Source organism: Hyalella azteca, unplaced genomic scaffold (genome assembly GCF_000764305.2).
Source record: "Hyalella azteca isolate HAZT.00-mixed unplaced genomic scaffold, Hazt_2.0.2 contig15826, whole genome shotgun sequence".
Taxonomy (NCBI): Eukaryota; Metazoa; Arthropoda; class Malacostraca; order Amphipoda; family Hyalellidae; genus Hyalella; species Hyalella azteca.
Window position 1 is genome coordinate 188,636 of NW_025945661.1, and position 18,119 is coordinate 206,754.

General features: G+C 40.2%; 1 protein-coding gene across 1 annotated transcript in view; it reads left to right on the forward strand.

The window, feature by feature from the left end:
* The window catches only part of LOC108678137 (CD109 antigen), a 37,714-nt gene extending 24,533 nt beyond the window's left edge, over window positions 1-13,181 (forward strand). Inside the window, exons 21-34 of the mRNA XM_047884664.1 lie at window positions 525-687; window positions 1,675-1,841; window positions 2,255-2,398; window positions 3,452-3,592; window positions 4,381-4,505; window positions 5,784-5,917; window positions 8,181-8,266; window positions 8,835-8,987; window positions 9,494-9,658; window positions 9,976-10,169; window positions 10,764-10,938; window positions 11,481-11,586; window positions 12,271-12,347; window positions 12,875-13,181. Coding sequence (XP_047740620.1) covers window positions 525-687; window positions 1,675-1,841; window positions 2,255-2,398; window positions 3,452-3,592; window positions 4,381-4,505; window positions 5,784-5,917; window positions 8,181-8,266; window positions 8,835-8,987; window positions 9,494-9,658; window positions 9,976-10,169; window positions 10,764-10,938; window positions 11,481-11,586; window positions 12,271-12,347; window positions 12,875-12,988 — 1,944 coding nt within the window. The 3' untranslated portion in view covers window positions 12,989-13,181. The remainder of the gene's footprint in view (window positions 1-524; window positions 688-1,674; window positions 1,842-2,254; window positions 2,399-3,451; window positions 3,593-4,380; window positions 4,506-5,783; window positions 5,918-8,180; window positions 8,267-8,834; window positions 8,988-9,493; window positions 9,659-9,975; window positions 10,170-10,763; window positions 10,939-11,480; window positions 11,587-12,270; window positions 12,348-12,874) is intronic.
* Window positions 13,182-18,119: the final 4,938 nt, after the last annotated feature.

Sequence of the window (18,119 nt, forward strand, 5' to 3'; positions counted from 1 at the left end):
TAATAAAATTTCGTCTCTCAATTAAATCCCGACACTGTAAATGTCACGGGTACGCACTTATGGGGGTAAATGTCACGGGTATTTACTGCGCCAGGTTTCAAATGAAGACACACTCAAAACATTTGTCACATATAGTGCTGAATTTCTGCTATTTAATTCTTTATTATGAATTATTATTCCTGCATTTCATATAAAATTCACATTTGTATCGCGAAATTATTATACTATTTATCACATTGAAACCAGGCGGTGGCCCAGTGGTTACAGTTCAGAGTACCAGGATTGGCGCAGAGAGGCGCGGGTTCGATCCCAGCTCTGTGCGCCAGTTTCTGGTCAGAATCGGCGAGGAGGCCGGGCGGTTAAGTACAGCAAAATTGTAGCAGTGAATTGCGAGTTCGAGACCGCAACAAGCCGGGAATGTTCCTCGATGTTAAGATTCGGCGACAGGCCTACGACATAATAAACGCTGAAACCGCTATTATTATATTCATAATTCATATCTTTATGCTGCATTTCGTGTACAGGGCGTGACAATCCAGCAGCACACGTCGCGCCTGCTGGACCTGAAGAACAGAGGCCTCGTGTACGAGTTCCTGGACGTAGACCTGGACGAGTCCCCCATCATCCCGTACTCCCTGGAACGCAGATACATTTACGATACACCCGCTGGACACATCTCCATCACTGGTACTTCACTGTTAACTAGTTCGATGTTAAGTTCGATTCCCCACCAGTCATCAATACCAGTGGGCCATACTTTTAAAATTCGCTAAGTGGACGTAAGTACTTACGCTCTATTTTCTTGTCTATGATTGGTGGATATTCCTTGAAAGGCCGTCAATGATTGGCTGACGAATTTACGATCTCTTAACTTTTTTTGAAAGTATAGGCCCTGGTCATATCGGCTCGGTGCCCAAGCTTTAAGCACAGCAAAATTGGAGCATGTAGTTGCGTGTTGGAGACCCACAACAAACTGTTAATGCTCTGCGTGGTTAAAAATCGGCAACAGGTCTAACGACCAAATGAACTCTGAAACCGCTATACCATACAATTAGCTTCGGTTTATAGAAGGCAGCGAAGAATTTTTATCGAGAATAATAGGTTAATACTACTACAAAGTTTTTTATTCTAATTTAAAATACATATCTGACCACCAGGACTATGGTAGAATATTTCTTACTGGCTGCTTGAAAACCAGGCCTACAAAACTACGTAGAATCGCACAGTTTGCCATCATTGAAGAATTCTATCTCTTGTCTCTGTGTAATCTCCTTATGATTACATATGATTATGATACGATTATTACGGTCAACTAATGAGCCTACATAACTGAGCATAACGAACATTTTTTGGCTCCAGGGTATTTCTCCCTTAAGTGATAAAAGTGAATACCTATCTTATCGGATGGTAATGGTCGTTGACAGTATCTGGCCAAAGTAGAAGATGATATGCATAGGTTTGCCCTCTCCGTTAACAACTCGTGACGTGATCACCTTGTCAGCCTAATATATTTAACTCTACTAAGCTACTCGAGTGCACAGCTTAAGTGGTGCCACAGCTTCGGAAAGTCATTTTCAAGTTGCCCATTTTATAATGTAATTTCATATGGCATGTTGTGGTGTAGGAGCTTTACTTTTCCCAATGATAAGGTAAATTTTCTTTGATTTCTAACAGGTGACGTGGTTGGGCCCTCATTCCCCGAAATCCCAGTAACGACGGACATTATGTTGGGCATGGAACTGATGGGGGCGGAGGCCGAGGCCTACAACTTTGCTGCAAATTTGTGGTCCCTGCACTACCTGCGCCTCACAAACCAGCTGGACAGCAGCATGACTTATAAGGTTTGGTTGTGACTTGTGGTCCTTGCGCTACCTGCGCCTCACAAACCAGCTGGACAGCAGCATGACTTATAAGGTTTGGTTGTGACTTGTGGTCCTTGCGCTACCTGCGCCTCACCAACCAGCTGGACAGTAGCATGACTTATAAGGTTTGGTTGATTTGCATACCAGGTTCTGACCGCAGTACCACCACATTCTCAGGTCCTGAACGCCGTGGCGGTTCACTGCAACACTACATACCAGGTTCTGACCGCAGTACCCCCACATTCTCATGTCCTGAACGCCGTGGCGGTTCACTGCAACTTACATACCAGGTTCTCACCGCAGTACCACCACATTCTCAGGTCCTGAACGCCGTGGCGGTTCACTGCAACATTACATACCAGGTTCTGACCGCACTACCACCACATTCTCAGGTCCTGAACGCCGTGGCGGTTCACTACGCCGCCATCGCGAGGTACCAGAACGCCGACGGTTCGTTCTCGATGTTCCCGGGCGACGAGGCGGGCGTGTGGCTCACAGCGCACGTCCTCAAGACGCTCCTCGTCGCCGACTTCCAGGTTGATAGCCGTTAATTTAGGACATTAATTTTTTGCATGAATTGTATCGTGTAAATAAAATCGAGATTGAATCCAGGTTGATTGCCGTGAATTCAGGACATGAATTATTTGCATGAATTGTATCGTGTAAATAAAATCGAGATTGAATCCAGGTCGATTGCCGTGAATTTAGGACATGAATTTTTTGCATGAATTATATCGTGTAAATAAAATCGAGATTGAATCCAGGTTGATTGCCGTGAATTTAAGACATGAATTTTTTGCATGAATTATATCGTGTAAATAAAATCGGGATTGTGCCGATGCCAAAGGTTCCACTTCATGCAATTTCAATCCAGACGGCTTAAGAAAGATCAATTCTTAATTGAATAATATAAAGAAGCGGGAAAATGGCATCAATATATTTCTATTCATTAGATTTTTGATACAAGTTACTGAAACATTATTTGTCCATTAAACTGCCGTCTACCCACATATTTACTTCAAGTTTTTAATTCTTTGGTAGCCGCACGTAATGTATTTTATTTTTTATATTTTATAATTTAATATACTAATTAAAAATAAATACCTGTATGTCACGTGGCTGTTAAAGAATTACGTGACCGTAAATTTATGACTATTAAAGAAAGTAGAAATGAATGCTTAACAATAAGTATTAATAGTAATGTAACTAATGTTGTATCAAGAAATCACGATATATTCCGCTGATATCAAAAAATGAATATATAATAACAATTTCGTGGAATTTTCTCGATAATTTTGTAACAATTATCATGAATTAATTATATACAATTTTATTAAAACACTAACTATGTTAAAACACTAATATTTGAATCTTTATTTAATAATAAATTGTAATTAATGCAAGTGATAAACAAAAGCTGAATGTGCAATAAGTTTTTCAGCGTAAGCCTGCAGGGAGCATGATTATGTTTTGATAATATTCTTTGAAGACGAATTCATAATCAACCATCCGACTTGCAAAAATTAACCTCGTATATAAAAAAAATATACGAATATTATTGCATAATAAATCGTAAAATCATCTCTCAGGACTGGGAGAACCACCTGTACATAGACCGCAAAATACTGAGTACAGCGGCTTCGTGGCTCATAGACCATCAGACCAGCGATGGGAGCTTCGCCGAGACCCCTTACTACCAAGACCTCGAACCTGAAGTAGACCCCAACAAGGTGGGTTTAAACCTCGTTACCATAAAGTCCAGAGTGCCGGGCTCTCAATTTCATATCAAACAATAGGTTCAAGTTAGACTCTTAATCCTAGAGTCTACTAGACTCTAGTCTAGACTAGTCTAGACTCTAGTCTAGACTAGAGTCTAGACTCTGGTCTAGACTCTAGTCTAGACTTCAGTCTAGACTCTAGTCTAGACTCTAGTCTAGACTCTAGTCTATAGACTGTCTAGACTCTAGTCTATAGACTGTCTAGACTCTAGTCTATAGACTCTAGTCTAGACTCCAGTCTAGACTCTAGTCTAGACTCTAGTCTAGACTCTAGTCTATACTCTAGTCTAGACTCTAGTTTAGACTCTAGTATAGACTCTAGTCTCTACTGGAGACTCTTCGATGAAGTATCGTACTCTCATTTCTATAAGGCACCAAAAGAGAAGTGGAATCTGGCGTCGTTATGACAACTGAAAACCAACGCGGAACATAAAGCTGCACAATATTGTCTGATGTCAAGTATTTGATCCCGTTTTGTGTGGTCTCTGGCCCAGTCAAGTGAGGAAATCGTACAAACATTGTACACTTGCCTACTGCAAAGATATTTTGGTTCGAAACAATCAAGAAGTTGTTTTTGTCTATTTGACTGCATGGAAACTCTCACCACTGTCATCGTTTTATTAATTTAATAACAGTAATATTTAATCTATCAAATCCACAACCTTTATGGATAATAATAAAAAATAATAAAACCGGGACAAGAAACAAAAATAAAAATAATTGCCCGGTTGCCGCCCCAGAGGAAGGCGCGCAACCGCAGCGTCGCCCTGACGGCGCACGCGCTGCTCGCGCTGGTGCCCGTGACGCCCACCCTGCAGAGCGCCCTCAGGGTCAGGGCGAACTCTGCCATCACCAGCGCTATCAGGTGGGTCAGTGGGCGTCAGGTGGGTCAGTGGGCGTCAGGTGGGTCAGTGGGCGTCAGATGGGTCCGTGGGCGTCAGGTGGCTCCATGGGCGTCAGGTGGGTCCGTGGGCGTTAGGTGGGTCCGTGGGCGTCAGGTGGGTCCGTGGGCGTCAGGTGGGTCAGTGGGCGTCAGATGGGTCAGTGGGTGTCAGGTGGGTCCGTGGGCGTCAGGTGGGTCCGTGGGCGTCAGGTGGGTTAGTGGGCGTCAGGTGGGTCAGTTGGCGTCAGGTGGGTCAGTGGGCGTCAGGTGGGTCAGTGGGCGTCAGGTGGGCCAGTGGGTGTATACAGGAACCGTAAGCTGGGTACAGTTACTAAGCCGCAGACTTTTCTGGAATACTGTAAGCCAGACTAATGACGAACTGTTTGAGTAGCCTTCTCTGGCCTAGCCTACTCTGGCCTAGCCTTCTCTGGCCTAACCTACTCTGGCCTAGCCTTCTCTGGCCTAACCTTCTCTGGCTTAACCTTCTCTGGCTTAACCTTCTCTGGCTTAACCTACTCTAGCCTAGCCTTCTCTGGCCTAACCTACTCTGGCGTAGCCTACTCTGGCCTAACCTTCTCTGGCCTAGCCTTTTCTGGCCTAGCCTTCTCTGGCCTAGCCTTCTCTGGCCTAACCTTCTCTGGCCTAACCTTCTCTGGCCTAACCTTCTCTGGCGTAATCTTTTCTGGCCTAGCCTTCTCTGGCCTAACCTTTTCTGGCCTAACCTTCTCTGGCCTAGCCTTCTCTGCCCTAACCTTCTCTGGCCTAGCCTTCACTGGCCTAACCTTCTCTGGCCTAACCTTCTCTGGCCTAACCTTCTCTGGCCTAACCTTCTCTGGCCTAACCTATTCACGCTGCCTCCACTCTCCACCTTCTTGCAGTCAATGACTGCCTCTACCTACGACCTAGAGAGGCGTGTTTTGTAATTATTGCTGATGATGCAGATGAAAATCAAAGACTATCATAGAGTTATAATAAAAATAAATATGAACTAGAAAGAAACAAAGGTTGAGTGAGCAGGACGCGCTCAACCAAGGCAACTTGCATTGGTGTCGAATCATTTTCACTGCTACCTGCTAGGCAGTGAAAACCATAAGGCCTAAACCATAAGTCTTCATATATTTACAGCCTTTATGAAATCAAGCCTCATGACTATCTTGTTAGGAAAAATATTAAAAATAACATAAACATTCCTTTTATATTGACGTATATTGACGTATCAACTCGTCCAGCTTTCATTGCTATAAAATCTTGGCTCCCCAGTTACTTGGACCGCAAACTGCCCAGCCTGGTGGACCCGTACGACGTCGCGGTTGTGGCATGGGCGCTAACTAAGGCGGGGGCGGGTGGTGCGGACGCTGCTTTTGCACGTCTCGCCTCCATGAAACGCACTGAAGGTGCGTATATAGCCATGGGTGAGGTACGTAACTATGGTTGAGGTACGTAGCCATGGCTGTGGTGCGTAACCATGGTTGTGGTGCGTACAGAGGTGAGCAGTAGCGCGCTACAGGTAGCGACGCTACTAGCGGCCGCTACGTTTTCAGTAGCGGTAGCGGTAGCAGCGCCACATTTAAGCAATTGTAGATTGTAGCGGTAGCGGTAGTGGCCGCTACATTTCAAAGTAGCGCTATCCAGCTCTGGGTGCGTAACTATGGCTGAGGTGCGTAACCATAGTTGTGGTCCGTAGCCATGGGTGAGGTGCGTAACTATGGGTGAGGTGCGTAACTATGGTTGAGGAGCGTAACTATGGTTGAGGTGCGTAACCATGGTTGAGGAGCGTAACTATGGTTGAGGAGCGTAACTATGGAGTGAGGTGCGTAACTATGGTTGAGGTGCGTAACTATGGTTGAGGAGCGTAACTATGGTTGAGGAGCGTAACTATGGTTGAGGAGCGTAACTATGGTTGATGTGCGTAACTATGGTTGAGGTGCGTAACTATAGTTGAGGTGCGTAACTATGGTTGAGGTGCGTAACCATGGATGAGGTGCTTAACCTATGGTAGCCATGCGTAAAGAAAGCTGTTCTTTGATACAAATTTCGTTGAAGACCGGAGAGTAGTTGTTACTAACAATTTTCTTATTGTTTTTCGCAATTCGACGAATCAGGATTTAAGTGGGATTAGAAAGTTCGAATATGAGGTTTACAAGGGACCTTGTATTATAATTATAATTTACGACGTTTCGAATATTCAATATTCATCATCAAGTAAATGAAGAGTTTTACAATATTTGAAATTGTTGTTTTGTGATGATATTAGTACATACGAGGAGTACAATGGATACAGACGATAATCGAAACTTAAATTACTCCGAGAATAATTTCAACGCTTCTGACAAATCCTGTGTTTACAAATTGATTGCTGGAGACTCGTTCTTGATGATGAGAGCATCTGCTATCGTCAGTCTCGTTGTGTCGGGGCACCGCATGACGATGCTGGTGCAGGCTTCTAATGTTGCGCGGGTGATGGTCTCGTTGTGAGCTTTTCGCATATGGTTCTTTGGCCCCACAGATTAAAGGTGACATATGAGGCGGCGGTTTAAGGTCGTACTAGTTAAACCGATATAATTAACATTCTGGATAAGTCTACAACCTTCTTTATAGCAGGAAAATTTGTAATCATCTTTGGTTTCTTGCAGCGGTTCCTTTTTTTTGTCCCGATTATTTTCCATGATTAAGTTTTTGCTATTATATTAAATCAAAAGTTTGATTCGGTCAGTTGCTGTGGTGTTTCTGATGTTATTTTTGCACAATTGAATAAAGGACTCATTCATCTGTCTTGTAGCCGGTGCTGATCTGATTTTGGTAATAAATAGTCGTGATGCTTCCGTTGTATGTAGGTTCATTATTAGGTAGGTTTTGACCTGCTCGATAATTTCAAATTTTAGAGTCAATAGTTTTGATCGCATAGCCGTTGTTTAACAAAATTTGCTTGCAGGTTAAGAGTTCAGTTTTCAAGTCGCTAGCGGATGTACCGGTTGTAAAAGCTAGATGCATGGGGGCGCTTAAAGTGCTCGTTTTGAATCTCTGTGGACATTCGCTTTCTTTGTACAGGACTTTTCCGATGTATGTAGGGATTCCGGTAAACTTTGGTGACGAACACATTATCCTCAACTTGCCCGAATATATCCAGGAAAGGCAGAGACCGGTTTTATCAGAATTCATGAGTGAACTTCAAGACAGAATTGAATTCTAAAGCCGTGTGCAAATTTCACAGTTTATTTTCATCCCAAACAATCGCAAAGATGTCGACATATTTACAGTAAAGTTCAGGATCTATTTGTGCGTATAACAATACTCGATTTTCGACTTAGCACATGTAGAATTCGGCAAAAGAAAGATGTATGTCCATATTTTTGGGTGGTGCAACCTTACGGGAGGTGGGGGGAAGAAATACTATATAAATGAGAAAGTGCATATGTAGCATCGGGTGAGAGTGCGAAACAAGATATGTAGGCTCGTAACTAGGAAGGAAGGTGCACAGCGAGTGATGAAGAAAAATGAGCGATGAATGTGCGTGATGATGGCCTACGTTGCTATACGAGGGGTGAAGTTGCAAAAGACTTATCCTGATATTATCATAAGCCCAAAACGTTTGTATTTATTTTTCCAACAACGATTCAATGAAAATTCGCCTATCCTGATGACCAAATTGCGCAACAGGGTCGCGGGTGTACTGGTCAAGAGAACCCATTGGGACGAACCCTCTGGTGTACGAGGACAGCCAACGGCCCTTTATTCAACCCAAGGTAAAGAAGAGACCCTTCGTACAGTCTGACTAAAGCTAGGATAAAGACCCTTCGTACAGTCCGACCAGAGGTAGGATGAAGTCCCTTCGTACAGTCTGATTAAAGGTAGAATAAGGACCATTCGTTCAGTCCAAAGTATGTAAGAGACTCTTCGTTCAGCCCAAGGTGAGAAAGAGACCCTCCACCCAGCCCAAGCATTGAAAGAGATCTCAATATTGCATCAATATTTTCTTCTCTCGCTCCCTCAGGATGAACAAAAGTCCACCCAGCCCAATTAAGGAAAGAAGTCACAATATTGCATCAACATTTTCTTCTCTTGCTCCCTCAGGACGACCAGAAGTCCACCCAGCCCAAGTAAGGAAAGAGGCCACAATATTGCATCAATGTTTTCTTCTCTTGCTCCCTCAGGACGACCAGAAGTCCACCCAGCCCAAGTAAGGAAAGGAGTCACAATATTGCATCAATATTTTCTTCTCTTGCTCCCTCAGGACGACCAGAAGTCCACCCAGCCCAAGTAAGGAAAGAGGCCACAATATTGCATCAATATTTTCTTCTCTTGCTCCCTCAGGACGACCAGAAGTGGGACGCGCACGCTGTGGAGACGACTGCGTACGCGCTGCTGCTGTACGTGGAGCGCGAGAGCCTCGGCGTCGTGCAGGAGAGCATCGTGCGCTTCCTCGCCGAGATGCGCAAGACGGACGGCGGACACATCACGACCGTCGTAAGTGTCGTGACGTGTGTTGTAAATTTCCGGTAGGGTTACTGTAAATGTTCGTGTAAACCATTTGCAGGACACTCTACGGTCAACCGATAACGGTAAATTTTTACATGAACTGATTACACGACTGCTGTAAACAGATTACGATACATGTACCACGGTAAACAGATAACGATACGTGTACAACGGTAAAGAGATTACGATATATGATCATGCAAACCGATTACGGGACATAACTGCTACGCGAACGTTTTCTGTGAATTTAGCAAGGAAATATCTGCTATAGGTCGATCGCCCAACACCCTCTTGTTAAACAATTACGTGCACTCTTCTAACTATAACGCGTAAAGTAACTCTTTACGTGAATCTCGTCTACGTGTATTCTCGTCTCGTCTTTGACCAAGCTGTAGCTTGAAGCGTCGAAACTACGAGTTCTGAAAAAGATCAATACTATTTTTCCTACAATAATTATCCATGAATATTCCATTGATGAGCTTGTATCATTACAGGACAGCGTGGTTGCTCTAGAGGCATTAGTTGCGTACTCATACCGCGCTCGTATACGCGACATCACAGACCTACACGTGCGCTTTGAGATGTCAACCAACCCCAACCAGACGCTCGACGTGCACCTCTCCAACGACGGCAACCTTGCAGCCATCCGCTCCTTTGACGTGAGTTTCAATACTTCGGTAACGGTGATTATGAGATTTATTATTCTTATGAGATTTAGTGAGTTTAAATATATCGGTAACGGAGATTATGAGATATGCGATTTATTATTCGGATATGAGATTTAGTGAGTTTAAATACTTCGGTAACTTCACGACATGAGGGTAATAGCATCGTACATATTTTCCAAATTGTGCCCGAAGGCCATGCGATTGTCGAACGTAGATGGACGGCGATGCAATGAATAATTAAATTATAAATTTATCTTGAACACATTTTTCAGACATTAAATAATGGAGGAATCACGCTATTTTACCAGCTGGAGACTATCTATGGCCACATCAACGTGATAGGGCATGGATCAGGACAGGCTATTGTTCAGCTGGAATACACCTACGCAGTCGACCAGCCTGACGAAATGGACTATCCGCCAGTGGATGCGTACGACCTCGAGATCAAAGCCCAGTATTCCGGTCGCAATCAATCTCACATCAACATCACCGCCTGCCAAAGGTACGAAAAGTGGCTACAATATCGCCTGCCATAGGTACGAGGTGCAGGTGCATTATCACCTGCCAGAGGTACGAGGTGGAGGCACATTATCACCTGTCAGTGGTGCGTGGTTCAGACTCATAATAGCTTACCAGTAGTATTATATGTGTATTTACATTGTTTTCACCGGTAAGAGATTTGGCTCATTATCGCTTATCAGAGGTAAGGTGTGAATGCGCACGTTAGCCTGTCATATCCATCATCTCCTGCCGGAGACACGAGATGGGTGCAGATTTTTGCCTGCCAGAGGTAAGATATGTAAGCACATCATCGGTTGTCAATGATAAAAGAGGTAGGCACATCATTTATTATCATTGCCTGTCACAGCCACATGGCTTTTCATATTCCTGTGACTACGTTTCCTTTTTTCTCATATTGTTACAATTCGAGAATTTTGTTGCATTTTCACACTGAGAGCACGCCTGATAAAATTTATAATATGAGGGGTTAGAACATTAGGTACCATTGTCTTGCTTTTCCTAGAATCGCTATCACGATACATATAAACCTGCGGTTTGAAATTAGGCACCAGCAGTTTATTGTATGTGTTACCAGATGGACATGCGAGGAAGATGGCGAGACGAGCGGCTTGGCCATCACCAGCATCCACCTGCCCTCAGGTTACTACGTCATGCAAGACGACCTCATCCGTCTCGTGGACAGCCGAGTTGTGCCCAACCTGCGCTGGGCAGTACGCACCGACACCACGGTTGACCTCTACTTCAGTAGGGTGGGTACATCAGGAAAGGTATTTATAACGAATGTTCTCCACCCAACAGTCACCCACCTCTCCGTCCCTTAGCTGAGAACCCGTCAAGCATCGTTGACGCTCCGAGTATGAACGCCTTCAAGAACAGACTAGACGAAGCTATGCAGAAGCACATGTTCAGTCTTAAAATGCCTAGCAAATTACGGACCAGGCAATAAGTCCAGCAGTGATCTCAATCAATAGTCAGTTATGGAAAGATCGGGTTCTAAAGGCCGGATCCCTTGTGAATCAAGTCACGAAAAATTCAAGAATGGGCAACAGGCCATGGGCCTATTTCTTCAGTGCCGATACTTCTATTCTATTCTATAGTCATCGTCGTATTACCATGATTATTAATGGTCATTTGATATGGCGTCATATATGTTGGTCCCCGGGGGATTTGGATGAACTTTTCCACTCTACCGCAGTTGATAGTATTAACATTATTATTATTGGCCATTTGATTTGGCGTCATATATGTTGATCCCCGGGGGATTTGGATGAACTTTTCCGTTCTACCGCAGTTGACGGAGGAGTGGACGTGCGTTAGCTACCAAGTGGAACGCTGGCACGCTGTCTCCAACCACTCCCGCTACAACGCAGCAGCCATCTACAGCCACTTCCAACCTGGTGACGTAGAGACAACTTCATGTTTGATTTGACGTAGTTGGTGTTGAATAATCACTGTGCGGTCTCCAGATGCCATTAAATATTCCCCATGGAATTAAATACATTTTTTAGCAATTAAATCTGTATATTTGGCAATTTCAAATATACTTTATATCCTTCTCGCTTTATTTTGCCTGAAATTTACGTGTTGTAGAAAGAGAGCTGTGGTTCACAGAACTTTGTTACTTAAGCATGAACCTGTTCATGATCTTTAGGGCCTGTAAGTTAACGATCCTCGCTGCTACTCAGAAGATATTCGGAAGATTGATTTTAGAAAGTTGTTGATTTTGTCCGCCAATTAAACCCGCGCTGCAAATCAACGTTCATCGGACAATGTACGTTCATTGTCTAATCGATCATTGTACGATCATTGTCTAATCATTGTCTAATCGTTCATTGTACGTTCATTGTACGATCATTGTCTAATCATTGTCTAATCGTTCATTGTACGATCATTGTCTAATCATTGTCTAATCGTTCATTGTACGATCATTGTCTAATCATTGTCTAATCGTTCATTGTACGATCATTGTACGATCATTGTCTAATCAACGTTCATCGGACATCGGACAAAATTCATCCAGTTTTCTCTTCACTTCAAAATTAGTCCACGAAATGAGTGAAATTTTTTGTTGTTTTTTGCAGAACGGTTCAACCAGACACTGTTCGAGGTGTACTCTCTGTACGACCTTGACATCTGTGAAGTGTGCGGTTCTTTCCAGGTCAGACAATTATTTAATAATTAATTTTAATGACACAGCAACTATTGATTATTAATTAATTAGCTCAGGCAATTAACGATTAAGAATTGTGTCAGTTCAGGCATATTAGCTCAGAAATTATGTATTTAATTCGTTCCTAATTTAAGACTATTTCATACAAAAATAAAAACGGGAACAATTTTTGCCATCTAAATTTACAATATAAGTTTATTAGTTTCTTTTTTACTGAAATATTTATTTATCAAAGAATAAATTTGATGAATGAAGTATAAAAGAATGGTAATGAATTAAGAAACAAAGTACAAATGCATAGCGGAGAACTTTTTAAAATTGAATCTTAAATCGATGATTAAATCTATTTTGCGATATAAATGCATTGAAAATGTATATAATATTATAATAAATAATAATATTAAATTAATTAAATTTAAAATTTTAATAAATTAAATTTAATACTATTAAAATTATTATTACAATATTATAATAATATAAATATTAAAATAATAATTATATTTTATTATTTGCAGTGTCCATACTGCCCCTTCTACAGCGGGGGCTTCATGCCCACCCCCTCCATGTGGGTTTGGTTACCCCTCCTCCTGGTGTGGGGGTCTGTCCCCCATCTATGGACCCATAGATGATCCATAGATGATCTTCACCCATTATTTATTCTTTGTTATCGATGTAAGTTTTTATATTTGCCTTCGGAAACAGATTTTTATACACGTTAATTTTGCTAATTTAAGTTGCTAGAAGTCATAAATAAGGCTTTAAACGTATTAAGTGCCTGCTAACTGTCGCTCTAGTCTGTCGGCTATAATTATTAATGTTGCACCTAATGCTAGCTTCAATACTTATTGAATCATTTTAGTTTTATATGTTATCATAAATAGTTTTTCTTTCATTTGATTCTGAACAAGTGGTGTTCGTTTCTTTGTATTTTTCGGTTAGTTCAATTCTTATTTCATTGTAAACATTTTATTAATTGGTATAATGGCTATATTTGTATTTTGTCCCTATCATCACTAAATAAGTTGAACATATCATAACTAAATTGAACTTATGAATGCTGTGTGCTATTTATTTATATGAATAAATTATGTAATAGCATGAGTATTGATAAGGTATCGTTTTCTTCTACAGTTACATGCTTACCCCACTCATGCTCCTTATAATACTTTTTCATTCACACTCTAATTTACATTCGTTAATTTAAATCTTTCAAATTTTCTTATTCAACTTTGTCTATCGTGTTACCACTCAGCTGTAAACAGACAACCAACAATCTTTATATTTACCGCTGTTTTATTCTTTCATCAAACAATTTACAAACTTTACAATAGGTTGCCATAATCCAGTATACTTTATATATACCGCTGTTTTATTCTTTCATAAAACCATTTACAAACTTTACAATAGGTTGCCATAATCCAGTATACTTTATATTTACCGCTGTTTTTTTCCATCAAACAATTTACAAGATTTACAATAGGTTGCCATAATCCAGTATACATTATATATACCGCTGTTTCATTCTTCCATCAAAATATTTACAAGATTTACAATAGGTTGGTATAGACATTTAATTAAAGTGTGTCCTTCTGACCCATCCGTTTCCACGGCACCGACAACAAAAAATCCAAACTTGTGTGTTTAAAGTTCTGATTCATTACCCTAACCAAGAACTGTTAGGGTAGTGAAGAGCAAACCTAAAATGAAGAGTGAATCACTCAATGACTCTGAAATGAAGGGACTGATTCGGAGTCAAGGACTCTGAAATGAAGGGACTCGGAGTCAAGGACTCTGAAATGAAGGGACTCGGAGTCAAGGACTCTGAAATGAAGATACTGACTCTTAGTCAAGGACTCTGAAATGAAGTGAGATTCGGAGTCAAGGACTCTGAAATGAAGTGAGACTCGGAGTCAAGGACTCTGAAGTGAAGAGACTGACTCGGAGTCAAGGAGTCTGAAATGAAAAGACTGACTCGGAGTCAAGGAGTCTAAAATGAAGGGACTCGGAGTCAAGGACTCTGAAATGAAAAGAGTGACTCGGAGTCAAGGACTCTGAAGCGAAGTGAGACTCAGAGTCAAGGATCCTTGATAAAAAGACCAAGAAGAGTAGTCTGAACAGCCTATACCCTGAACAGGCATCAATTCAAATGTAGATCTTGGCTGCCAATGTAAGAACTAATATGGATAATTTTGTGCGATACAAGTTCGGTGGAGGGTAAAAGTCCCAGCGTATCACCAATTCGGTGGTATCGTACAACGTATCGTGCAACGTATCGTGTAACGTATCGTGCAATGTATCGTGCAACGTATCGTGCAACGTATTGTGCAACGTATCGTGCAACGTATCGTGCAACGTATCGTGCAATAAAACGTATAATGAAACAATGAAACGTACCCTACGATACGTCGACCACAATACGTTGCCATGTCCCCACAAGCTGGACTAACAATATGAAAATTGACATGAAGTTTTCGGTTTTACATTGATTTCATCATTATAGGTTAAGCAAAGACAGTTGGGAAAGTAATACTGTTTAATTGAACGTTTATATTGCAAAGATAATATGAATAATTTACTCGGCAAATAATAATGATAAGTACAGCCCTGTTTATAGTTATATGTTTATTGTTATCTTAGAAACAGTGAATCGAATAAAGGAATAGCTATCATAATTAGAATGTAATAGAAATATTGTAATTAATTTTTATTATGAATTCAATCAGTCAAACAAACAAATTCCTTTCCTAAATGATTATAATAAAATACGTGCACAAATATTTTCACAAAAATTGCGCCTTATCGATCATGTACAATATATTTAATTCCTCAACATATAAGAACATGAGAAACACACAGTATATTATGTCCATTATGTCAGGTCATTTGAAAAAGTTTTTATTGTACAATAGGAAATTATCAATGATTAATAGTTAACTGATAACAAAATAGCGATAGACTTAATGAAGATTAGTTATAATTGGTAAATAGTGTTAAATATTACTGGCTTATACTGATAACAAAATAAATGTTTAGAAGATGAAGAGCTGATTGATGTCCAACGCTCATTAGCAAATCCTGGTATGGAGGATGTTTTCGTACGCATAATAATGAAATATGCAATTCAAATGAAAAAAAAGTCAGTTGAAAAAAAAATTCAGGTGAAAAAAATAATAAAAAAATAGAAAAAAAAATATGAAATTAGCAAATAATACGCCACTAAATGACTTCATTAGAGTGCATTTTTGACAGAAAACTACGCAGACACGAATTCGAGACGCTCACCCATTTCACGAAATTCAAAGTTGTAGAGGAAGATCTATTAATTGTAATGATGACCATAACTGAAGCATTTTTTAACCAATTAAGTCAATCTATGTATAAATCTATTTTTTAATTAATTACAAAACCATAGTTGAGCGATAAATACTTTGAAATTGATTATATTGCAAAGCAAACAATTCTTTCTTCTATGCTATTCAAAAACTGCAGCCAAAATTCAGTTTCAGCAGAATGAAAACTTGACAAAAAACTGTTTATGTCGAGTTTTGTATCTTAAATTAAGGTATAAACAATTCATAATGCTTCATTGTAAGCGTAAGTGATTAACAATATTGTGATTATGACATAACAGTAAGTTCGTTAAGCAATAACAAGTGTGGAGACGATACAATAGAAATTTAATGATTTATGTTGCATGATTTTTTGTACACAATCAAGGTAATAATGACATATGTGGCTTGATTTTTTGTACACAATCAAGGTAATCAAAGATGGTATTTTATTAGAGAAAGCGATAGTATAAAAAGACTAAATCTATTATTCTAAATTTAACACAAAATAATTACACAACACACAACATTTAAAATAAGCATTTATAACTATATTCCTGTATATTTTCCTTAACTCTATCACCGGCATAGTTCAACATTACACAAGCGTTGAACTAACACACAACTAACACATCCAAAATATACACCTCGCAGGTACACTGTACACCTCGCGTGTACACTGTACACCTCGCGTGTACACTGTACACCTCGCGGGTACACTGTACACCTCGCGTGTACACTGTACACCTCGCGTGTACACTGTACACCTCGTGTGTACACTGTACACCTCGCGTGTACACTGGTTAGGCACTTTCTACCACCTGCCATAAAAGTAAGGTCAAATTTTGTTGGTTCCAATACAATATACAAAATCTTCGAATGTTACAATATCTTATAACTAAGTTTACTTACACAATTAAAATAAATTATCTATAACTCGACTTGCACATGTGAATGCCGATACGTTACCGGAACTATGAGAGCAGCTGCATACTCTAATTGTAGTCATGGTAAGTTGAAGTGCTTGAGGATTTTAGGGATAACTGAAAAAAGTTGACACTCAATAAAAAAATGAAACATGATGCTTATACATAGAAAGTTTTAGAGGTAGTGTTTCAATGATATTTCCATTATATGCTAAACATAGTAAATAGATTCGTGAAAATTATGATTCACGAAAAGTAAGTAATTATATATCTTAATTATGTGGAAATATTTTATATGGTTGGATAATGTAACAAAGTCTACCCACAGGCAATTTTAGGTGGTTATAAGGAAATAAACCATCAAAGATAATAAAATCTACATTTTAGACATTGACTTTAAGGTATGTATACAAACGATGTACATAATAATTATAATGATTTACCTGTAGCCCCTGAAAATATTTAAATAGGGGATGTTCATAAGTTAGTACTTCAACTTAATGGATAAGCGTGAAAATACGTAATTCATGATAGCAACTTGAAACTGTTTGAAGAACTTGGATTGAAATTCGAGGAAATCCATTGGATATTAGTATTGGCGAAAGTCGATCCATGGATGAAAACCTGTATATAACAACACAAAAATGCGACAAAAAGAGAAATCAGTTTTGATAAAGATTTCTCCAGGCTAATGAATAATTCTGTACTCGGGAAAGCAATCGAGTTGAAGTTGATCTGGTTTGGACTAAACAAGTATTTAGGAGATAAGTTAATAAAACTAATTTCAAAGGATTTAAAATATTCCCGGAAACCCAAATACTCTGTTGCATGCATAAACAAAAGTTAAAGTTTGCTAAACCAATATATTTAAGAATGCTCATTCTTGATATGAGCAAAACATTAATAGATAATTTTCATTACAACTTCAATAGCAAAAAATATGGTGATAGAGCAACGCTGCTGTTAACTGATACTGACTCACTCTGTTATGATGACCGATATACACTCTGAAAAATTGATGGGTTATTTTGTCTAAATAGTTACACACTTGGAAGGTGTAGCACAGATACGTCCTATTCAAGGGACCAGCTTGGTCAATGTGACGCACATAAATGCAAAAGTAAATCACTATAAAGACAAACGGTTATTAATTTGTCTGAGTGTATCGCCGTGACTGCCATGGTCTGAGCTGGGCAGCGCCACTTTGAAATATAGCGGCCGCTACCGCTACCGCTACATGCTCTAAATGTAGCGGGCGCTACCGCTACAATGGCTTAAATGTAGCGCCGCTACCGCTACTGAAAATGTAGCGCGCTACTGCCCACCTCTGGCCATGGTACACTCAACGTATCGTACAACCGTACACGTACGCAAATACGTTGCAGGCGTTGTTTTACGACTATCGTAACTCAGCACGCCATATAACCTTACACGTACATGTATACAAATATACACGAGCGATTGATGATCCGAGAATTCGTTGCTTTATATTATCAGGGAGTGGA